We start from the raw sequence: 25,295 nt of genomic DNA on the forward strand, positions 1-25,295 counted from the left end.
GTTCCCCTCAGAGAACAGGGCATTCGCATTCTCAACTACCTCGGCGACTGGCTTATTCTGGCACAGTCTCAGAGTCAGTTATGCGAACACAGGGATCTGGTGCTCACACACCTCAGCCGGTTGGGCCTTCGGGTCAACTGGGAAAAGAGCAAACTCACTCCAACTCAGAGGATCTCTTTTCTTGGTATGGAACTGGACTCGGTCAGTCAGACAGCACGCCTCACACAGGAACGTGCTCAGTCTGTGTTGAACTGCCTGAATACATTCAAGAGCAGGACGGCAGTCCCACTGAAACAGTTTCAGAGGCTCCTGGGGCATATGGCAGCAGCAGCAGCAGTTACACCGCTGGGGCTGCTCCATATGAGACCGCTTCAACACTGGCTTCATGGCCGAGTCCCGAGGAGAGTGTGGCTACGCGGCTCTTACCGGGTTCAAATGACACCGGCCTGCCGCCAAACCTTCATCCCGTGGTCAGACCTCTCGTTCCTACGGGCAGGAGTACCCATGGAACAGGTCTCCAGGCATGCTGTGGTACACACGGATGCCTCTACCACCGGTTGGGGAGCCACGTACGACGGACAGGCAGTTTCAGGGGTTTGGACGGGCCCCCAGCTAACTTGGCACATCAACTGCCTCGAGTTGCTTGCGTCTCGTCCCTGCTCCGACTCAAGGGGCCCTTACGAGGCAAGCACGTGCTGGTCCGTTCTGACAACATTGCGACCATTGCGTACATCAACCGACAAGGTGGTCTACGCTCCCGTTGCATGTCGCAACTCGCCCGTCATCTCCTCCTGTGGAGTCAGAAGCATCTGAGGTCGCTTCGTGCCATTCACATTCCCGGGTTGCTCAACCGAGCGGCCGACGAGCTCTCACGAGCTGCGCTTCCCGGAGAGTGGAGTCTCCACCCCCAGTCGGGCCAGCTGATTTGGAGACGCTTCGGCGAGGCTCAGGTAGACCTGTTCGCCTCCCGGGAGACGTCCCACTGCCAGCTCTTCTTCTCCCTGACCGAAGGAACACTCGGCATGGACGCACTGGCTTGCAGCTGGCCGCAGGGCCTTCGCAAATATGCGTTTCCCCCAGTGAGCCTTCTTGCACAGACACTGCAAGATCAGGGAGGACGAGGAGCAGGTCCTTCTGGTAGCCCCTTATTGGCCCACTCGGACCTGGTTCCCCGAACTTATGCTCCTCGCGACAGCCCCTCCCTGGCAAGTTCCTCTGAGGAAGGATCTACTGACTCAGAGACGGGGCACCCTATGGCACCCACGTCCAGACCTCTGGAAACTACATGTCTGGTCCCTGGACGGGACGCGGAGGTTCTAAGTGACCTACCCCAAGGGGTAGTTGAAACTATTACTTCGGCACGAGCGCAGTCTACCAGACATGCCTACGCCCTAAAATGGAACCTATTCGTTGATTGGTGTTCCTCCCATGGAGAGGACCCCCGAAGATGCCCGATCAGAGCCGTGCTTTCCTTCTTGCAGCAAGGGTTGGAGCGTAGGCTGTCCCCCTCAACCCTTAAAGTTTATGTGGCTGCTATTTCCGCTAACCATGACCTCATAGAGGGAAGGTCGGTAGGGAAGCACGACCTGGTCACCAGGTTTCTTAGGGGCGCCAGAAGGCTAAATCCTACTAGGCTTACAGCAGGCTCCCTTTGAGCCTTTGCAGACATTAGAGCTGAAGTTTCTTTCAATGAAAACTCTGCTCCTGCTTGCATTGGCCTCCATCAAGAGGGTAGGAGACCTGCACGCATTTTCGGTCGACGAATCGTGCCTACGAATCGTAGGCTATATCACTCTCTCCTCTCCACCTGTAGCTGGTGTGTGGTGAGCGCACTGGCGCCGTTGTACTGTGGCTGCCGACGCATCATCCAAGTGGATGCTGCACACTGGTGGTGGTTGAGGAGAGATCCCCCCCATATGATTGTAAAGCGCTTTGGGTGTACGGAAATACACATGAAAGCGCTATACAAATGCATCATTCATTCATTCATTCATAGAGTTTGGCCCAGCGGATTCCCAGGTAACACTGAGGCCCCGGCCTGGTTATGTGCCCAAGGTTCCCTCTACTCCCTTCAGGGACCAAGTGGTGAGCCTGCAAGCGCTGCCCTCGGAGGAGGCAGACCCAGCCCTGGCTTTGCTTTGTCCCGTCCGAGCACTAAGATGCTACTTTGACCGGACGCAAAGTTTCAGGACCTCAGACCAGCTCTTTGTGTGTCATGGAGGCAGGCAGAAGGGGAATGCCGTCTCCAAGCAGAGGATGGCCCACTTGATAGTGGATGCCATTACCCTGGCCTATCAGGTTCAGGGTGTGCCCTGCCCCCTCAGGCTGAGAGCACACTCAACTAGGAGTGTTGCATCCTCCTGGGCGTTGGCTCGTGGCGCCTCGCTAAATGACATTTGTAGAGCGGCGGGCTGGGCGACCCCTAACACATTCACGAGGTTCTATAGCCTTTGTGTAGACACAGTCTCCTCCTGTGTTCTCACCTCAAATGGGTAGAGGCACAGAGAGGCCTTGGGTCGGCTTGCTATACTGCTCCAGAGTAACCTGAGAGTAGCTCTGTCGAGTTCCTCCGTTGAGCTTGACAGCCGACGTAGCGGAACGTCAGGCGTCAGGCCCTCACTCGATGAATCCTTCAGAACCGGTAGAGGGCTAGGCTCTGCGTAGAGACTTAAAAGGGTCCTATTATGCTCCTTTACAAAGTCTTTAATTTGTTTTTGAGGTGTACTTGAACATGCTGACATGCTTAGTTGTTCGAAAAACGCATTATTTTTCACATAATTTACATTATTACAATAGCTTTCTCCCCAGGCTGGCACAAACGGCTCGATTAGTTCCGGGTCCCGCCTTCCAAAAAGTCAACTGTATTGTGATTGGTCAGAAGTCCCACTGCGTTGCGATTGGCAAACAGCGTAGACCGCATTCCGCCCTGCTGCGCCCCTTCCCAAAGCAGCAAACTAAAGTGATTCTTACGTTTTAAATATATATATATATTTTTTACACAAACACATCTGATTGCTAAAGGAGGCTTTTACCGACCGCCCCGGAGCCATGTGAGGCATTTTTTTTTTATTATGGATCGACTTATTTTCAATCTATGCTGTTCTATGAGTACCAGAATTGATTTAATATAACTCCGATTGCATTCGTCTGAAAGAAGGAAGTCATATACACCTAGGATGCATAAAGGGTGAGTAAATAATACGCTATTATTGGTCCTATCGTCAGCATACGAGATCGTGGATACGTGACATTATCATTATTGTGCTAATGTATTTAATTATTTGCATGCCTGAAACCATAAGGCTAGTGAAGCTATCTACACTGTATGATAAATAAATCTCTTACCACATACTGCACATACTGTATCTACGGCGCGGCGTAGACATGTGCTAGTTCGTGTTTACATCAGCCGCGGATCTGCGTGTGTTTGGACCCTCTGTTCAACACGTGAATTGCGCTGCTTCAGCACGGTTACCGGAGCAGTTCGCGAACCTTTAGTTAAAGCTGCGTTTAAACGAGCCGACCTACGGCTCGCTGTAGCATCCCAAAAGCGGCTGTCCATATTACATGGGTAAAGTTAGGCGAATCCCCCACCCGCCAATGAATTGAATTTCAGTAGGCGGGATACCGCGTTGTGACATCATTGTATCCGGAAAACAAACGCTGTAGTCCAAACGAGTCGTTCGCTGTAGTTCTTGAAAAGTGATTTTTTAAAAACGAAATATCTCCGTTTGGAGTGGACTTTGAGATTTGTAACTTTGTAGATGTTTTTTATGCCCAAACATATACACCACACACTGGCTAAAGTTCAAAAAGTGAAAAAGCATAATAGCACCCCTTTAACTGCATCTCTTACGAATTTCCACATTGCGCCATAGAGGCTGTGTGTTTCCCCGGTAGATCTTCTACCAGTAAATGAGGGTTCAATCACCTCCAATCTTCCATATAAACCTGAATTGAGTTATGTGTATTGCTACGAACCTCCTATCGGAAGGACGTGAGCTCCGCATATCCCCAGTGCTCCAGCTTCACTGAAATGGGTGGTGCTATGTTATACAGTGACTGGCTCTCCTTGATGCGAGCCCCTGGCCAAGCCAGTAACGGGACCCAGGAGGCCCGCTCAGGACACTGGAAGGGGCAGCAGCCACGGTGCTTTGTTAGGGATCCCAATTCGTCGAAGAGACCGACTGATAGGGAACGTCTCGGTTACGTATTGTAACCCTCGTTCCCTGAAGGAGGGAACGGAGACGTCTCGTCCCGTCGCCGCGGCTCCTGTACCACCGCTGTACGGCCGGGCCTGTCCCAGCTCCTCAGCGAAATCTTTATGATGCATGCACCTGCTGCGCATTATATGCTCACGCTGTGATCAGCCGCAGCTTGCTGCAATCATGCATGCCAATATTCATTGGCTCGTTTGTATACACACGAAGTAGATTGGTCTATCCAGGCGATATCCCAATTCGTCGGTCTCGACGAGACGTCTCCGTTCCCTCCTTCAGGGAACGAGGGTTACAATACGTAACCGAGACATTACATGTAACGGAATTACGTAATTTAATTACAAAAATAAATGCAATTGTAATTAGTTACAGTTACTGAGAAAACATGTGTAATTAAATTACAGTTACTTCTGAAAAATGCCAGAGATTACAAAGGGGATTACATTTTAATTTTTTCACACACTCACCCCCACTTACAGATTTAATTGACTTCTTTCATAAATTGCATTGAATGCTCTAAAATGAGCCACCAATGTTTCAGGAGTTTAGGACACAGAATAGGACACATGCTTATACTTATACTATATATATAAAAATATACTTTATTTTTGAAGATTGTTTTTTCCAATGCATTGTTAGATGCTCGTGTTTCCTGTCATAACTATGCAAACATTTAATTTCAAACCCAGTATCACAGCTATTAAACTATTTCTCATGATGTTATTTATGTTATGATCTTGTTATGACAGATAGTGCAACTGCGCTCACGGTGACCCTAGTTTGATTCCCGTCTTGAGGTCCTTTGCCGACCCCGCTCCCCTCTCTCGTCCCAGCTCTTTCCTGTCATCTCTCTACTGTCCTATCACAATAAAAGGCATAAAAAGACCCCCCCAAAAAAGAAAAAAAAATGTGGAATGCTTGATTCTGATTGGTCAGTCACGACATTCAGGGCAACTTAAGTCAGTGCTATATGCTTGATCATTTTTCTTGGCGGAAGCTTTGTGTTTGGTTAGCTAATAAATTAATATAGCTTAATTCAATATTATGTGGACAATTTCTTAATTCTGTCATCCTGGTATCGTGGACTCACTCTATTGTTTCATACAAACGCAGCTGCTGCCATTTTTTTTTTTTGTACACTGGATTATAAGATAACTAACAAACTAGTACTACTTCCTTAATTATTTATGTGGTGAAATGTTGTGTAAGAAAACTGGTAAGACTGCACTGTATACCTAAAATGTCACAATATGAACTTGCCGTTTGCTACCGATTTCTTCATGGAAGCTTTGCGTTCAAATATTTCAACTCAGATCAGTGTTTCGTGTCTAATAATTTTGACCTAAATCTTAATAATCTATAAAGCAGTTGTGTAATAAGTGGGATAATGTTGTTGATAATGTAGCCAGTTGTTACCGCAAAATAAAGATGTTTATTATCCCTTACTTTATTCAAGTGATGAAGGATTTTGAAAGTCTGACAATAATCAATGTTGAGTGCTACTGTAAGATAAACTCTCCCTGGTTTAAATGTTGAATGCTGAATAACAGTTGAAAATATAAAAAATTTAGAAAAGTAATCAAAAAGTAATTAAAAGTAATAGGTTACATTTACTTTTATAAATAATTGAAAAGTTACACTACTTATTACATTTTAAATCAAGTAACTTGTAATCTGTAACCTATTACATTTCCAAAGTAACCTTCCCAACACTGGGTATATTTGTATATTTGTATTTGTATGGGTCAAAATTATCGATTTTTCTTTTATGACAAAAATCATTAGGAATAGGATATTAAATAAAGATCATGTTCCATGAAGATATTTTGTTACGGTTCCTATCGTAAATATATCAATACTAATTAAAACATTTTTGATTAGGAATATGCATTGTTAAGAACTTAATTTGGACAACTTTTAACAGCAATTAAATTTTTTTTTTTTTTTTTTGCACCCTCAGATTCCAGATTTTCAAATAGTTGTATCTCGGCCAAATATTGTCTTATTGTTCTATTTATTCAGCTTTCAACATATTTATTTATTTTATTTATCTGTTTCATAAAGTATAAATCACAATTTAAAAAAGTTTACCCTTATGACTGGTTTCGTGGTCCAGGGTCACATATGACTAACTTTTTCTGGAACATACAAGGTGAATATTTAAAGATTTTGGCTGTTCTTTTTAATATATCGCTTCAAAGTGGCTTCTAACTTTGACTTTGTGTGAGCAAGAGGTCAGAATTTAAGTTGTTATTCACTGAAAATTTAAATCAGAGCCCTAGCTCTCCTTACTAAGTGCGTTAGAGTTAATGAGAAAAGTATGTCTGATTTGGAAAGGAATGTTTTCTATGAAACGGTTTGTTCTTTCACAAACCAGACTGACTCCACTTGCAATGGTCTTTTGTATGATTTCAGAAGACTTGGAATATAGTGTATAAGTCATATGAATCACTTTTATGGTGCTTTTGTATCCTTTTAAGCTGGAAAGGCCCATTCTATTCCATTGATAATATGGAAAGAGCACAGAGCTCAAGCACAGTTCACTTCCAGAATAAAAATTTCCTGATATTTTTTCCCCTAGCAATTATGGTTTAAAAGTATATGTGACCTTGGACCACAAAACCAGTCATAATAGCCAATCTATCAGCAAAGCTGAATAAATAAGATTTCCATTGATGTATGGTTTGTTAGGATAGGACAATATTTGGCCGAGATACAACTATTTGAAAATCTGGAATCTGAGGGTGCAAAAAAATCTAAATATTGATAAAATCGCCTTTAAAGTTGTCCAAATTAAGTTTTTAGCAATACATATTACTAATCAAAGGTTTTGATATATTTATGGTAGGAAATGTACAAAATATATTTATGGAACATGATCTATGTGCTACTTAAGACTGGTTTTGTGGTCCAGGGTCACATATACATTTATATATATATTTTTTAGAAAATGTCTTTCGACTGAAGAAAGAAAGACATAAACATCTTGAATGATATGGGGTAGGTAAATGATCAGGAAATCTTTATTCTGAAAGTGAACTAATCCTTTAACAAGCCTTTTGCTGATGCTTGTGGAAAATACTTGCGAGCATTGAAAATAAGAAAGAAAAAAGTCAAGAGGTTTAAGGATATGCAGTATCAAAAAATTTCTTGAAACTGCATTCCAATTGTTTTCCTAGCAATGGATATCAAATAAACAATCCTTTCATAGCTATTCTCTCTTTCTCTCTGGGGATTGTGGGATATGGATCTCTGAGCTGCTTCAGATATCCAGTGTTGCACTGTGTCTGTTTTGGGAATGACATTTAAATGTGTGTTTTCCTTCAAGGGAGAATCTGTTTGCTGTAAATATGTCAGAGAGAGTTTATCACAGGCGCATAATGGCTGGTTTGTGTTTGCTCTGGTTGTACACACACTGTAAACAAGCAGTGTGTTGAACAGAGTGCGTCAGGGTTATCGCACGCTTTCTGGAGATACTAACTGTGGAAGTGTTGGCTGTGTACGTATCTTAGTTCACACCTGTGCTACGATCACTAACAATATTACGTGCACTTCTGCCTGCTGTAGGCCAGACGCTAGACAGCTAATCTGTTTTTCTGGCTGATGAGAAGGGTCCAGGGCTGATCTTTGCCTCTGTGTTCTCTGCAGCTGACCTTCCCTTGGCTTTTCGCAGCTGGTCAGCAGTTTTTCAAGGCTCTGCGGGACTTAAGGTTTCTCTGCAGGGATGCAAAAGCATTGAATCTTTTTACTTTGCTGAGGTCAAGATAAATAAGTTTATTGTGTAAATGGTGTAATGAGAATACTAATAGCACAGGATTGAGGAAGTGTCTGTGATCAACATGTGCCATATAGCCTTTCTATCTATTTGGCACTTGTTCTCACAAGCTCTCGGATTTCATCAAAAACATCTTAATTTGTGTACTGAAGATGAGTGAAGGTCTTACAGGTTTGGAACGAGATGAGGGTGAGTAATTAATAACAGAATTTTCATTTTTGGATGAACTATTTCTTTAAATACTGCAATTCTGTAATCATTTTTCACACTTATTGTTCCAAACCCGTATGACTTTAAAGTTTTTGTTGACGCAGCTTAAGTTTTTTCATTGTTAGGCACTCCAGATCAGTTTTCAAGGAAAGTGATATTTAAGTCCGCAACGAAGGTACAGTTCCCATTGATCCGTGGTTTTGCTACTTTTAAATGAGCATCGCTTAGGTATAAAATTACCCCACAGTGATTTAATTGAGGCAGTATTAATTTTTAAGCAGTTTCCAGGTCAGTTGAAAAGATTACAGCTCTGATAAAGCCTGTGTACATGCTTTTAGAGTCACTTCTGTGCTTCTCTGCATAGCGACACATTGACAAATGGATCAAGGCCTGTTCATGAGAGATTCATAAACCTTCCTCAGACGAATATTGACTCAACTGCCATGTGTTTCTAACACATTATAATCTGCCCCTGTCATTCAAAATGAAAATCCACTATAATAAATGTATGTTGTCAGTGTGTGAATTCATTATGCATTCCATTTCAGCCAAGAGAGCAAATCCTTAGGAGCAAGCTGTGGTAAAAAACCATCCGTCATGAAGCGAACAAACTCGAGTGGGGGAAAAAAAACCCCTGTGTTATTGTAAGTTGACCAACAGGGATTTTCCATGTAACTGCTGAAACAGGCAGTCCAGAGAAAAAGGTTCAGATTAGGGATGGGCATTAGACTAAGCAGCTTGCTTGGTATTAGTATTCAATGGATGTACCTAATAGAAATCCCATTTATCTCATGAATTGTAGGGGGCAGTGATGTGTCTCTCTCCCTCCAGCTTTCGTGCGTATTCTGTCGCTGTCTCTCTTTCTCAAGTTTACAGATTTGCCATTATAAATAATGTGCGTGTTTTGTATGTAGGGGTTTGTGTGGGTGTCTCACAGGCCTTTGTTAGGATTTTAGGTGGGTGTGTTCTTACTTGATGTTATTTGGTTCAGGCCAGCGCAAGAAACAGGCCACAGCATGTGGTGTGTGGGAGCGAATACACTGTGGACAATGTAGTGAAGGGACGTTCCCTATGTGCCAACTTCTCCTTCAGGGCATTCTCACTTTTTCATAGCCTTTCTGAAAGTCTGTCATCTTGTTTGAATAGCTCACATGGTACTGCAGACTATAGGTAGGCTACATTTTACCCTTGGGCTTCAGTTTGGGATGATAGCATTTGGTGTTTATCAGAGAGAATGATGGGGAAATAGTGGTTCAACATAATATGACCGTTAATGTCAGTCAGTGTTTCCTGCACCACTTTTCAGCAGATGAGTCACTCTTCCACTGCTGAATCTTCAGAGTAAGTACAGAGAAATAATGGTAAAACAAATCACTTTTGTCCTCAAACAAAACATACAGTATAATTAGACTCTTTTTGTGATTTAAAAAAGCACAGGACGAGCAGTGTAGTCCAATTTACAATCAAATGACTCTTATGATACATTTATTACTTTTCACTTAAAAACATAGAGTGAGCAGTGTAAATGGATTCACAAATGACTCTTATGATATGGCTAAAATGTTGTACAATTCATAAAAAATGATTGAAAAAGAATCATTTGATTAAGTAAGAAACATACAGAGCAAGCAGTGTAGCCCAGTTTACAAACAAATGACTCTTTTGATCTTTTTTTTTTAACTGAAAACATATACAGCGTAAGCAGTGAAGTCCAATTCACAAACAACTTACACTTATGTCCTTTTTTAAAGGGATCTTGACATGAGAAATCACATTTGCCTATAATGGCATCCCCTATCGTGTCAGAGGATTGTTCGGACTTCAGAGTATTTTGTTTTGTAATCGAGGCACAATGTCAAGGAGAGTTCACAAAGAAACATTTGCTGAAAGAAAAAGCGGTACTAGATCTGACTGCAGCTGCATCACAAACTGTAAGTAAATTATTTTGTAATGCTATGCTATGTCTGGAAATGGCCGTTGATTTTGATCATGTTGTCAAAACACTCACATGCAATAGCGAGGGGGACGTTGATATGGTTTTCTATGCAATGACATTAGCCAATCATGTCCAATTCCTGGCAAGCCTTAAAGGACACGCCCCTTAAAAACAGGTAGTTTCAAAAAGAGGGTTAGAATAAGGGTTGAAAATAGCCAGTTTTCCCCTTATTTATTAGTTTTTTGTGCAAAAAACCTTATTAACTTTAGCTATGTTTCCATCACCCTCTTTTTATGCGCATTTTGAAGTATCGCATCAGAAACGAGTGATGGAAATGCCACATTTCGAATAAAAAAGTTTTAATGCTCGCTTGAGGTGGTTGTTGACTCGCTTTGAGGTGGTTTAATTCCTCCGTATGCATAAAAAAATCACGTGACTTTGTGCTATTTGACGGCAAAACCTGACCAACCAGAGGACCAATTTTATTCCACAGCATCTGAAATGTTGCTATGGTTATTCTGAAATGCCCGAGCATAAAATGCATAATTGCCTCCAGGAACAAATAACAAACATCTACCTCCAAAAGCAACAACCTCATTTATTGTGTTTCGTCTGTTCGCTCCAAGGCGCAAGTAATTTATTATATATAAAAAATATTATATTCAGTGGCTTCTTCTACTTTATTAGTGATGTTTAGTGCCAGTTTATCAGGATTTGATGATTTTGTTCTCTTTGACTTGTTGGATGGAAACAGAGCTTACACGCAAATGTGTTTAATGTAATATTCCAATTTTGTGCATAAATTTAATTTGCAACTTTGGATGGAAACCCGGCTAGTGTAAGTAAACCTCAAGAAACATATTTAAATAATAAAAAAATATATGTCATGACCCCTTTAAGCCAAAAACACTGCACAAGTCTGATTTATTAACAAATACACTTTTTTGTGATTAAAAATAAAATGATGTGGTCAGTGTATGCTTGTTCATGAACAAATGTTTCTTATGAGCTGGATCTGTTAAAGAATAGTTTAGAAAGACAGCATAAAACCTTAAAGGGATAGTTCACCCAAAAATGAAAATTCTGTAATTAATTACTCACTTTCATGTTGTTCCAACCCCCTAAGAATTTCGTTCATCTTTGGAACACAAATTAAGATACTTTTTATGAAATCTGAGGACTTCCTGACACTGCGTATACAGCAACAGAACTACCACGAGTAATTAATGACAGAATTTTAATTTGGGGTGAACTATGCCTTTAATAATCAGTCAGAGCTGATTAATCAACATCTGACTCACTTATTAAACTGCAAGTTATCATTATATTCAGTGATGTCTGTATCATTTATTATTTATGTGTGGATAATTAGCAGTTCCCTGCTGCAAAAACAGAGCTGTGTAGGAAACACTGGTGTCTGCTAAGGTGAATGCAGTTGTACGGTTTAGTAGCATACAGTGAATAGCCATTGGACCCTGATGTTCCCTAAAACTGAAATGAGTACATTTTAGACAACGTTAAGGTCTTTATAGTAGTGCTTTAACTTGAACTGAACTGAACATAATTATCATTCCAGGGTTTTCTCAAGGCTATACGCTTTTGGCCCATTTTGTGTGCTTGGAGGTCCCTTGGGCTTCCACGGGGAGATTACTTTGCAGAGTCCTTCCCTCCTCTCTCACAGACCAGAAAAAAAGAGGGCTTTCCAGGCAGAGAATCAACTCATTTAAATTCACAGTCTCTGCTCAGGCTTTCTCGGATGAGCATTTTTTTTTTTTGCTCCACTGCTGACAAGACAGTTTTGAATGTTGCATACTTAAAACCGGATCAAAGGACAGGCAGAGATGTGAGCAGAATTTTTAACTGTTGCTCTGGGAGCTGCTCTGTCTATATCCATCTCTTTGGAGCTCACCCTGGCATTTCCCATCTCCCTGGTGGGAGTAATGGCGTGTGATGCCGTGTGTTCTTTTCTGTCATTTAAACTCTCTCACAGTGTTATGAGAAATTCACTCTGCTATCACTGTTCAGGGGTCAGTGGTGAGCCAAAATTGAAGCGGCGTACATCACTGAGCACTGCTCTTCTCAGTATAATATGCAACATATGTCAGCGGTGACTATAAACCAATGACATTTCCAGTACAGAAAAACCCTCACAATTTCAGGAATGTCATGAAACCTTTTACAGCTTTCAGATCTCCTCACGTCTTTGCGGTCAGTGAGAAATCACAACTGAAAATTACTTTAGGAAATCACAATGCCTCTTTACACATCCGAAGGTGTCAAGGTTTTCACGTAAGACAGAATTCCCAGTGTTCACACATACTGAGCATTTTGCACTGGTGCTATGTGCCTGCATTAAAAAAAGATAGATTTATACATGTTCTGAGATAAATGTGTGTGATGCTTGCCTTTGCAAAACTCTTTGGATCTTCTGGGTCATTTGCCAGGGCTGTAGCAATTGCTGTGCAGTTGCGAAGGTGTTTGCAGTGGTTACTAGGGATTTAGTGGTTATGAAATTGCCAGTCACTAAGAAAAGTAACAGTATAACTCTAAAGCTGAACTCTTTAATCCTATATGAGCATCAATAATAATAATTGATATAAAAGAATGTTGGCTCATTTGAAGAATATGTGCGGTTGGTTGCAGGGAAGTGTCCTTTCTTATTTTACTACATTAAGATACATTTGACATTCTCACCTCTGTAATGAGATCTGTTGTTGATATTTAAATGTCAGGCTTAATGGCAAAACCCTCAAGCTCAAACAGACTTGTATTGATTTGCTAGATCCCCTTTGTTCTCGTCTCATTAATCTGCAATTTGATTTAACACAGGTGCTCGTCTCACATTAGCTTTTATTTTGATTTAGAGACTCGTCACTTTTATCTTTTCTTTCATAACACAGAATATCACATACAGGCTATACAAATCAGTTTCTGAATGTCACTTAAAGTGAGAGAATCAGGATTGATGTATTCTTTGAAATACAGTCAGATTTTGCAGTGTATACTGCATACAATTTTATAGACTAATATGCACAGATAAAAAAAAAAAACACTGTTGGCAGAGGCTAACTTACACTAACTCTGCCCACCAGTTGTTAATAGACAACTCCAGTAGCGTAGATGGTAAAGTGCTTAATGCGATCGATCCAAGTTCGAATCCGCCTTTGCCGAACTCGTTCTTCTCCCTTTTTACGTCTCATATTATATTGGAAAATCATTTATTTTCAATAAATTGAAGGTAATAATTGGGTAGGGTTAGAGTAGGTGTATGGAGGGCTTTATATGGCAGCATCCATTTAATAATTTTAATAAAACTGTTCATTTGTGACCCTGGACTACAAAACCAGTCTTAAGGATCAATTGTTGTCAACTGAGATTCATACATCACTGAATAAATAAGCTTTCCATTGATGTATTCATTGTTAGGATAGGACAATATTTAGCCAAGGTACAATCTGAGAGTGTAAAAAATTTAAATATTAAGAAAATCGCCTTTAAATTGTCCAAATTAAGTTTTTAGCAATGCATATTACTGATCAAACATTAAGTTTTGATATATTAATGGTAGGAAATTTACAAAATATTTTCATGGAACATAATCTTTACTTAATATCCTAATGATTTTTGGCATAAAAGAAAAATCGATAATTTTGACCCATACAATGTATTTTTGGCTATTGCTACAAATATACCCGTGCTTGATTGATTTTGCTCAAAATGTTATAATTGCATACTGTTTTATTGTGAATTAAAATACTCAGGTGCAGGTATTTGCCACTATTTGCAATGAGTAGTATAAATAGCAGAAAACACTGCTGTTTTTCACTGTAAAACCCGAAAGTTATGGTAACTCAAACCATTTGAGGAAACCGATTGCCTTAAACCATTTAAGTTTTAAAACCAATAAATATGAGTACTATAAACTCATCTACATTGAGTTAATTTAACTCAATGTAAATGAGTGTAAATAATATATCGCTAAGAAAATACTGCTATTTTCACTTCAAATATTTGCAAATAGCTGCTGCCTAAAAAAAATGTAAAAACAATATGCAAAAATAAATATTTGAAACTGCAGTATAAAACTAATATATGATTTCCCTTGGTTGCATGTTTAATTCAGCAGGTCATATCTATTTAACATCTTGGAAAGAAAATATGATTTTTTTTTAATGCTTTGTGTATGTCTTCACTTTTGGCAGTCATATTAAATAATGACTCAAGATTGAAGATATTAAATTCATGATATTACTTCTGGTTTGTTAATCACATTGTAAACGGAAGGTGAAGTTGAGTGCACTGCATTGTGGGCAACAAAATCCCACGCAGTGTCCTCTGCTTGTGTGCTGCATATTTTGCCAAATGTAGTAGGTCATTCCATGCAAACAGAACATTTTCAAACTGTGCACAGCAAACATATTGCATACAGAATAGTATGATAAATATGGTAATGTCATTCAGAACAATATCAGGCGAATTACAATAATATTGCTTTAGTGTTGTTTATGTGACTCACAAAAGCTGTCAATAAAAAATAGAGTATGAAATGATTTTCTACAATTGTCTCACTTTTGATATCTTATCCAATAATTCCCTCGATGTGAGAGAGATTTATTCTCTGCCACTTTCTCATTTTTTCCTTTAATCCTGTGATTTGTTCTACACTGCTTTATTAGCTTAAGCTATTACAGTATGGCATGGTGAGATTTCTTTGTTAAACACTACATTCACCACCACATTCAACATCTTCCTCAGTGTCTTCATCTTATCAGAATGGTGACATTTCACCAAGCCGATTAAACCCTGATGTCAACACTAACCAAAAATCATTACTATCTCCTCAATTAAATTAAGCTGTCTCTCCCACCCCAGCAGTGTGAAACAATTAGATTTAAACAAAGCGCTAAATCTCCTGTTTTCCTCTCGTCCCAGCACATATGACGTTAAGTCCAATTTACAACTGCTGTCATCACGACAGCTAATAAAAGCCAGACGGCCCTAAAACCTTCCATAGTGATACAACGGATCAACTTGTTTATTCGGTGTCTCTGTCTGCTGTGACATTTCTTGAAGTAAGATGTAGTTCTCTTATTCTCAGCGCTCCGCTGGGCTTTGTTGAATTTGTAGTTCTTATTCCCTTCCACCGCTATCTCATCCATCTCTTTCCCTTTGATATGTGGACAGGTTCAGAGCGCTACATTTGTATAAAACAGAAGATGCAGTCATCTCATGTTTTTTTGAGAAAGGCTAGCTCTCCATTCTCTTTGATTTTGCACGTTGTATCGCATGGCATTTACTAGAATGACCATGTTTCATTCATCTTTTGAGTTAATGTTCATAAAAGACCAGGTGGAGGACAGCGTGGGAGGCTGGAGTTGGCTCACATTCATGTAGCAGTTAATTAGTTGTACATCAAAAGTGCTTCTCCTGAATTACACATCTGTTCTCTTATGATCTTTGAGCTGTGCTCTTCGCATGGGCGCCTCCACGTTAAACTCTAGGCAAACTTGAGCAAAATAGTTCAGCTCATCACCATTAAAAGTTCAAAGTGGAACATTGTTATTTAAAAATGTGTCTCTGAAACCTCTGAGGAGATCGCCTCAGCTGGCTGAACAGCAATTGTTTGGGGCAGATCTTACTAATAATGTTATCTGTGAGTTTAGACCCTATAAATGGGGCTGTCATTGACAGCCAGGCAGAGAAATGTGCTGTTACCTCGGCTGAATCTGCAATGGGTTTGCTATGGAGTCTCATACGTTCAGAAGGAGAAAGCATGTAGGTATGTGCGCACTCTCATATTTATGCAATTGCTATATTTCTTTTACTAAAACACAATCACTTGTGAGATTCAGAATTTAAATGCCTTTTCCCTATTTGGTCTTTTTGTCATGGGTATTTGCTGTATAGTCCATTTGAAGCATCTGAACACTTCCTTTTATTTTGCGTAAATGCTTCTGAAGCTTCATGAAACTTCATATATACACTATACAAGATGAAAAAGGGAAAGGGAAAAGATCCAATTCTGTATTCATTTCAGCACTGAGACTCAGCAGTTTGGAGTTCAAAATATGCCACGGGCATGTTCTCTCTGTCTTTTTTGGGGGGGTAGTTTGTACCGAAGACTCGTTCATTACTGAACTTTTTTATTTTGCATAACCTCTTGTTTTTCGGTGCACAATGTTGTCAGACTGTAATACCTCTGTTTAGGCTGAAGTATGTTAATTCCTTTGCATTTACTAACAGCTTTCATAACTTATTGTTAAGAATAATAATGCATCACATCAATAATAATGTACATTTTAAAAAATCATACATTTTTGAATATATGTTAACATTTGAATGTAAATGCAGAAGTATAGATTTCTTGATGTTAATGGCTTATTCATGAATGCTTGTGATCTGTCTGTGCTATTGTAAATAAATGGAGCCATAGTTAAGCTGACAGTGTCCGCTGCTGGCGGCTGCGCAAACTGCAGTGGCTGGGCTGCTTCACCAGCAATGATGCAGTCAGCTTAAGCTTAAGCATTATTTGAGCAGTCTGGTATCTCAGTGCTCATATGATTTATTCAGGTATGCTAATAAGGTAATTTCCTCCATTTTAACACAAAATGTCTTTTGTGAAATGCATGCATTGTGCACTTTATCAGATTTAATTGCATGTTCCATATTTTTTCGTATTTTCTCTTTTATCTGCTCAAACTTGTCTGGTCTGGAAACACCACTCCAGAGTTGCACAGCCAGTCTATTTGGGTGGAAGGGGGTTGAAAAACAGCAGGGGGATGAAAGACTGAATATTTCATTGCAGCGACAAACAGCAGATGGCCCTCTTGAGTCTTTCTTTTTTTTTTAATTCCTCCTCTGTGATTGTGTTTCTCTGGTGATATTAATCTAAATGAGAAAATACTCTGTGTTATTGGGGCATGATATTAAATTGGCACCCCAGCCCTTATCGCAACACTCATTACCATATGATTAAAGAAACAGGCGACAGATAAATGTAGGCCTATAGCAAAAAACAGCCACTCATCCATACAATGCGTTACATAGGTGTGTTTGTCTAAAGCACCGGGGGTCTCAATAGCACCTCAGAGGTGTGATGTACTTCTGCTTAATTTTTTTTTGCACTGGCGGGGCGTGTCGGTGGAGTTGTGTGAAATTAATTTCTTAGACATTTAATTCTCAGGCTGTCTCATAAACAGGACAACAAGGGGGGTTTTACTTGATTATCGTTAATACATGTGTATTTGAATTAGAATGATTAGAAATTTTGGCATCTGAATATGTTTATTATTAAAATTCTTGGCGCCTGTCAACTAGCCAAAGTCTATTAGATAAATCTTATTTTGAAAGATCGAAATGTTGTCATCGGCGCGTTTGAATCTAATTATCAGCTCCTGCACACAGAAAAGACAAATATAAACGCACATTACGTGAAGGGTGGGTTTTTGTCGTCTCTGAAACGATGGCAAAGGAGGAGTTTGTCGTTAAGACTTGTTGATGATCTGTGAGGCTGCGGCGGGAAGCGCGTGGTCGTTAAGACTTGTTGATGCCGTTGATCTATGAGGCTGAGGCGGGAAGCGCGTGCGCTTCACTCGCTCCAAACGGTTGGAGACGCTAAATGAGCTCGAGCTGGAGGATGAAGAGGAGCCTTTCTTGAATACGTTTTCTCTTCTGGCTAACGTTAGCACTTATGCTGCACACTTGTATACTCCCGCTTCGGGGAAAGACTTTTTTATTTGAGTTTATTTATTTATTCGTTCCTGTCACACCGGGTAGACGTCATCCTCACCGGAGCCGCTCAGCGTTGCTTACATTTCTCCCTCAGAAGACATGCTGCTTTAGGAAGGGATAAAACGCACATCGTTATTGAATAACTACGCGACCTAGAACATGAGACTGAATGGGGAGTGATCGTCTGAGGAGATCCCTCATCAACAATAAGCACCTTCGTTCAAACTTACCTCAACTCGCCGTCGTTACGCCGTCGGTTATTCTCAAGATGAGTGGCCGTTTGAACGGAACCGGCGTGGATATCTGCTAAACTTGGTAAATATGTGAGACAAATGAATATGTGTAGTCGCAGGGCTCCACCTGGGAGACGAAGGTGGTCGCGTTTCTCCGCTTGACAGCTCAGAACGAAAAACGCTTTGTTTGTTCAGACTCCGGGAGTGGACGTCGCTGCCCAGGGTGCTGAATTTCACCAGGACCGGGTCAGAAATAAAGCAAGGCAAGTGACGGATCAGAGAGACTCTCTCAGGCGTGCCGTGAATGCATTTCTATATTCTGTATTTTGGAGGAGCTGGGCAACTCATGTGATAATCGTTTTCCGAGAAGCGTTGTGAAATCAGGAATGAAAAGTAACCTGCGAGCCGCGTCACTTCGAAATGAAAATCGGACAACATGTGAAATACGGACAGTTGAGTAACACTTCACCTTTGTATTCATCATGCTAATTCAGTGTCTTATTTCGCCAGTCGTGATGTGTGGATATCTTTGATCATCATCCGTGCGTTTCAGAGGGCAGAGCACAGAAACAGTCGCAAAAATGGGACAATAATTGAGACAGATCGGGCGGTTTGTTGTTGTTGTCTGTGCTTTGTGTGTAAGGAGTTCAACAGCCCTGTTTTTGAGACATGGCAGCGGCGATTGCCAGCGGTTTGATCCGCCAGAAGAGACAGGCACGGGAGCAGCATATAGACCGACCATCCACCAACAGAAGGAGAAAAAGCCCCAATAAGAATAAAGGGCTTTGCAATGGGAACCTGGTCGACATCTTCTCCAAAGTGCGAATCTTCGGCCTCAGGAAACGCAGACTACGACGACAAGGTGTGGGAAGTTCCATACACGAACCGTAATTGTGCACATAAGAAGTCTATGCTATGTTGAATGTCTTGAGATATTATACGCCCACATTTCATTTTCACATTCAGCTTTGACAACAAGGGACTTACGGCATGGAGCTGCTGTTTATCTTGACGAGAATAGCTTATAGGGGTTGTGTTGTGTGTCTTGACAGATTTCTTAGACAGACTGTTTTTATTTCCATCAGTCTGGGAATCTGTCATTTTTTTTTTTAACGCAAATTGTTAACTCAGTCATAAGACCAGTCAGTATCGAGACCACGTATTCAACTTAAATCTATGTACGTCATACTTTCAAAATAATTATCAAAACAATTCTCCGTTTTTGAAGGCCACATGTATCAGAGCTAGATGTTATTTTGATTCATATGCGCATTGTTTGATATATTCTGAGATTTAGCAACCTCCCTATCTCTGCTGTACCCTTGGGAGGTGTTGATGTTGAATTATTGGCACGTTTCATGAATGCAAGTAAAGCAGCAGGTGCCCAACGTGTTGCAGGGAAAAAATGCTATCACATCATCAGTAAACAACATCCAATGACAGCTTATCTTAACAGAAATGCCAGTGACACAATATTCAGTTTAGGTAAGATTAAAATTGAAACAGTCTTAACAGTCAGTAATGGAGACCTGTTCAGGTGAAAATGAAATTATGACTTAAAGATTTTGTATTCTAAATGTATTACTAATAAATCAATATTATTATTTTTTTCACATCACATTTATATAGCAATTTAAAATGTTATATTTTGCAAGGTTCCTTTACAGAAAATCATAAAATGATAAGCATTTTTTCAGGAGATAAACAATCTTATAAATTGACAGTCAGCTCAAGACAATAATATATCATTAATGTATAATCACGAGTGTTGTACACTCTTAAAAATAAAGGTTCTTTATTGGCATTGATGGTTCCATGAAGAACATTGAACATCCATGGAACCTTTTTAAATGCAGATTTTTTTTAAAAATATTCTTTAAAATGCTTCGTTTAAGATCTGTTCACTGTAAGGTTCTTTGGGGAACCAAAATGGTTCTTCTATGACATCACTGCAAAAACACCCTTTTGAAACCTTTATTTTTAAGAGTGTGTACCATATGTAGAACCAGAAAATATATGTGTTGTGTGTGCATTTTTGTCCTGCAGGCAGAAATTTTATATGTGTATAAATATAAAAAAACATTGTAGGCCGTCAGCTTATCCAATAGTTGAGCTACAGTCTGATAAAACTATAATAGAGGTGGCGATTTGGCATACTGTATATCATGGTACCTGTCATAGATGTCCAGAGGGGAATCTTGCACAAATAAGTAGTGAGTAAAAGATGTAGCTGTTGCCAGGAGAAACTGAGAGTGATGAATTAGCCCTGCAACGTCTCGGCTAACGTGCACCTGTGACGGCCATCTTATTACAGATGGCGAGCAGCTCATGGCCTCCCCATACACTCCTAATGTTAACTTTTTTGGAAAGCAGCTTCTTACAATTCTTGCAAGTCAGGCTTACCCACATTGTCACTATTTACAATTACATATGGTGAATTGAAAACATTATGGCGTCTTTGAGCATTTGCTGTTTAAGATGACTACCAGTGCTCACAGCTGGTTGGACGGTCTCTTTTGAGTCCTTCTTGCCTGTTGCGTTGTTGCCTGAGTTACTTTTGACGGAGCACCCCTTGGGATTTACCTCATTAATTTCCCATTGCAGCTAGATTTACAAAATCTTCAGTGAGCATTTTCACAGCCTTGAGGGCTCACCAGGGGCTCTGTGGAGCTGAGTGTTGGCCTGACCACCCTCCTAGGTTGTTTCACATGTAGCCTGTGTGCTCAGGAGAAATAATGGTTAGTTTAGTAGTGGTAATTTAGTAGTGGTCACAGGAAGGACACTTTGAGCACAGCCTCCTATCATGTAAGGCAGTGAGAGGCTACATTCGTCTCCATTTTAACTTTGACTTTTAGGTCGTGACATGCAGACAAAAGGAATATTCCCCTGAGTATGGAAAAGCCTGTACAGACCATGAACTGAGACATTTTGCCTCGTGGCACCGTTGTAAAAGAAATAAGAGAAGACAGTAGTTTAAAAAAAACTTGCTTAAGCGTATTTTCAGTGTCCTTTGGGTTTGTCAAATGTCTGGTGAAATGAGCAATGGTGATAATAATAATGGCAAAATCAATTTGCCAAAAGAAAGATAAAAAAAATGTTCACCTCCATTTGGAGTGCTAGTGTGGACCTCAAGCCTGTGATTTATAATTTGGCCAGCACACCATCCAAAAACATTAAACAAGGAACAGTCCTTATATACTGTTTCATATTGATTTATTTGACTTTCTAGACTCTCAAGCTGAATGCTGTTATCGACAGGGCATTGGCGTGACCAGGTCATTACAGAGATATGTGTCACGTTGCATTGATTCAACATTATCGTGCTGATTATTAGGGACTTCTATAAATGTGTAAATAACGCTAGTGATAGACCTAAGAAAGCTTTCAATTTGGGTGCTCACTTAAAGCTGGGTGATAAAAAAAAATCACAATAAAGTTTTTCATATTAGTCGATAATGATAATTATCATGGTAAAAGTTTAAAAGCAGATTTTTGCTCGCAGAAACCAGACTATTGATTATGGTCTTAAACTACTCTATATTGTCAGAACATGACAAGCGCTTACTTTTTCCCTTAACAAAATAAATATCAAAATGGAATAATTAATTTCTTAGTTTCTACATGTTCTAATGAGTGATATTGTTGCAAAAAAAGAAAGAGTTTGCAGTGCAGACTGCAATATTAATATAATTTTATTATTATTTTTTTAAGTCTTTTAGAAATGCACATTTGACAGTAGCTTGAGTTGACAGTAGTAGTAGCTTGAGTTAGGATGCAGATACAGTAACATCTGTAACAATTGTAACAACCTAATTTTTATATGGTGAAATTTATTTTCTGACTAATTAACCATTGGTCTTTTATAGTAACATACATTTAGATCATAATAACCAGTTAAAACCACATATCTAGCACTTCAGTGCACAAACGCTATAGCTTAATCACGAAAATGACTGTAATTATCAACACGTTCTCACTCTCAGCTCAACCCTTTGGCATCACTTTGTGATGCTCAGGGTAACTCTTTAGCTTCTTTTTAGGCGGACGCACTAACAAGGACGCTAAAGGCTGCAACCTCTAGCGTCTGTCGCTAGTGCGTCTCTTGAGATCGGGGAGTGAGGTTTACCTGCACAACACCTACTAGCTGGCCTCCGTTACACATGCAGGGTCTGCCATTGCTTTTAGTTGTTTGCATTAGTGTCACATTTAATGGTTTGCATGCATTTGCAAAAAAAAAAAATCATTTTATAAAAATTCATTCCTTCATGTATATTTTGGAGCCCCTAACCCCACCCCTACTCTAAACCTACCCACTTAGGAATAATATAAAACACGCAACAGGCAAATCAAACTACAGTGACAGGTATTTATTGCAAAAACTGACCATAAAAAGCAGTATAAACATTATTACAAATAGGGATGTTAACCGATGACCGTTTGACCGGTGGTTGACCGTATCAACGTTAACCGGTCAAAGTTATCGGTAGTCGGTTAAAAAAAAAAGTGATATCTAAATTAGGCTATTATAGACAGTGGACTATACGCTACTACAGTTAGCCATCTCATTCCTCATCTTTTTGTGTTAAGTGAACAAATTATCCCTCACACTCAATTTTTCATAACTCGCCTGTTTGTACTTAATAAACCAATAAAAACATTTGGCGCGAGGTCACAGCGTTTGGGTTCGCGCGCTCACAAGGTTTGCGAAAAGTAAAGGCAACAGGCTAAAACACTCGAGGTTAGAGCCAGGGCAGACGACAGGATGAAGCGTGCAAAGAAAAGTAGTGTGTGGGACCATTTCACCAAAAAGAATGAGACAGATGTAAGTTGCAACTTGTGTGATACAGTGCTTAAATATAGTAGCAGGCATCATCTTTCTTTATTATGGTTAGCACTACCTCAACTAAAGCGGCGTCTCTTCGGAGCTGTCATTTTCTTAAATGAGCCGTGGCAATGTTTCAAATGAGCTTCTAACCTAGACAAACGCCTTTATTTTCAAAGCGATCACCTTGTACCCAAACCATTTGAAACTAAGGAGCCATTTGTCCTACGATTACATACAACAAGCTCTTCGGCGCCGCGTTTGCGGGACTCATGTTTCGCGCTGTAGGGGATTTTAAAAAAGTGACGTGAGTGGCAGTGTGTGTGTGCGGGAGGCAGAGCGGCAGAGAGATGCGACAGAGTTGCGAAATTGCAGGCGCGGCTCGAAATGGCTGTTATTTCAAATAGCGTACCATATTTTAAACTAATCGGTTAACCGGTTTCAACCGGCTAATGAGGCTCGGTGGTCGGTCAAGAAATTTTTTAGTTTTCGCCATCCCTAATTACAAACAAGTCGCACTGCATTCCAAGTCCTCTGACAACGTAAATCATAAGGTTTTAATCGCTAAACATGATCTCGCTTCTGCACATATCACATAAAAAAAAATACTCCTGAACTTGAGCCCTACACATGTTACGGTATAACGTGCTGGATGGACGAGACGTGAGACAGGATACAAAAACACTATATACATTTAATAAAGCTTTCAATAGAACAGGCTGGATAAGGCAGGAACACGGAGAATCTTCCACACACGAATCACACGTAGACATTTGCAAAGACCGACAGAGAACTCAAGAAACAAACAGACTTATAAAGACAGACTAATTACTAAGACACAGGTGAAACAGATTACGGTGACGAGGACTAAACCAAATGATAACAAAATGACAGGGGGAGACAATGGGAGAAACCAATAGAACAGACAAGAACTGACAGAACTGTGACATTACGCCCCCCTCCGAAAAGGCGCGTCCTCGCGCCGTAGAAAAAGAAAAACAAAACAGAAAAGAGGGGCGAGAAAAAAAAAACAGAAAATGTCCATGGAGGCTTCGGCGGAGGACGCCACCCCAGGAGGGGGACCAAAACAAAAGTCCAGGTGACAGACAATACAGTCCAGAGGGGCGACGACGGAGGGAGGAGCCAGGGAGGACATGGGTGGGGCTTAAGGCAGGAGGAACAGACCCAGACCGCAGCCATGATGACGGCCCACTGTGGAGCCGACGGAGGGAGGAACCATGGTGGACGAAGGCGTGCCGACTCCATGGGGCCGACCGACAGAGGCGGAGCAGATGGAGAAGGAGCCCGAGGCGGAGACGGAGACGGAGAGCCGATGATCCGGGGTGACGCCGAGGATCCGGAGGGCCAAGGTGGAACAGGCTCTGGCGCCCGAGGCGGAGGCGGAGTCCCGGAGATCCGCGGCGGAGCCGGAGCGACAGAGGATGGAGGCTGTGCCCGCAGGAAGGAGGAGTCCCAAGGAGCCGGTGGGACGGCGCGACGAGGCACAGCCGGAGGAGCAGAGTCCTGAGGAGCCGATGGGGTGACGACTGACCAGGGCAGAGCCGGAAAGACGATGGAGCCCGGTGGAGCTGGTGGATCGACGGGCGACGGTGAAGAGGAGGGCGTCGAGAGCCGTGGTGGAACCGCGGGGTCGAAGGGCCGAGGCGGAGTCCAGGACTCGGAGGCTGGAGGCGGAGCTGAGGAATCCTCCAGCCGAGACGCCGATGGAAGCTGGCAGTCCCACGGCGAGCCCACTGCACAGGTGGTGGGCTGAGGGTGAGCTGGGGGACTGACTGCTGACCTGGGAGACTTGGGGCGGCTGGGCGGAACCAGCGGGAACTCGGGGCGGCTGGGCGGAACCAGCGGGAACTCAGGACGGCTGGGCGGAACCAGCGGGAACTCAGGACGGCTGGGCGGAACCAGCGGGAACTCAGGACGGCTGGGCGGAACCAGCGGGGACCAGGCAGATTCAGACAGACTAGGGCGGGTGGGAGGGAAGTCTATACAGGTCAGTGGCTCAGAGAAAAAGTCAATTAAGTCACATGAGTTGTCTTGGGCAAGATCCGAGAAGAAGTCTATTAAATCCCCAGAATTAGATCCAAGCTCACCCTCAGCGGTGGTGCAGTGGGCAGGGCTCTCTGTCGCCCTCTCTTGCTCCACGTGACAATCCACCGTCACGGATGTTGATGCCGGCTCTCGCACCTGGTCAGATGGGTCAGGCTCTGTCGCTCTCGGCTCTGGCACTCCATCTGCGGTGGACTCAGGCTGTAACTCCGCATGTCGGGGTGATGTTTGGCTGGGTTCTGGGTCTGGAGTGGGGCTGACGTCCTCTTCGACGAAGTCGATAGTCCAGGATGATTGACAGGAC

At 41.5% G+C, this 25,295-nt stretch overlaps 1 protein-coding gene across 2 annotated transcripts in view; it reads left to right on the forward strand.

Moving 5' to 3' along the window:
- The window catches only part of fgf14 (fibroblast growth factor 14), a 169,662-nt gene that overhangs the window by 77,538 nt on the left and 66,829 nt on the right, over positions 1–25,295 (forward strand). The window contains exon 1 of one of the 2 annotated variants that reach the window (XM_073845274.1): positions 17,690–18,967. The exons of the other annotated variant lie outside the window; for it this stretch is intronic. Within the exon in view, the coding sequence (XP_073701375.1) occupies positions 18,775–18,967 (193 nt within the window). The 5' untranslated portion in view covers positions 17,690–18,774. Of the gene's footprint in view, positions 1–17,689; positions 18,968–25,295 lie in introns of those variants that run through there. 2 annotated transcript variants of the gene reach the window in all.

This window comes from Garra rufa, chromosome 8 (genome assembly GCF_049309525.1).
Source record: "Garra rufa chromosome 8, GarRuf1.0, whole genome shotgun sequence".
In the NCBI taxonomy this organism is placed as follows: Eukaryota; Metazoa; Chordata; class Actinopteri; order Cypriniformes; family Cyprinidae; genus Garra; species Garra rufa.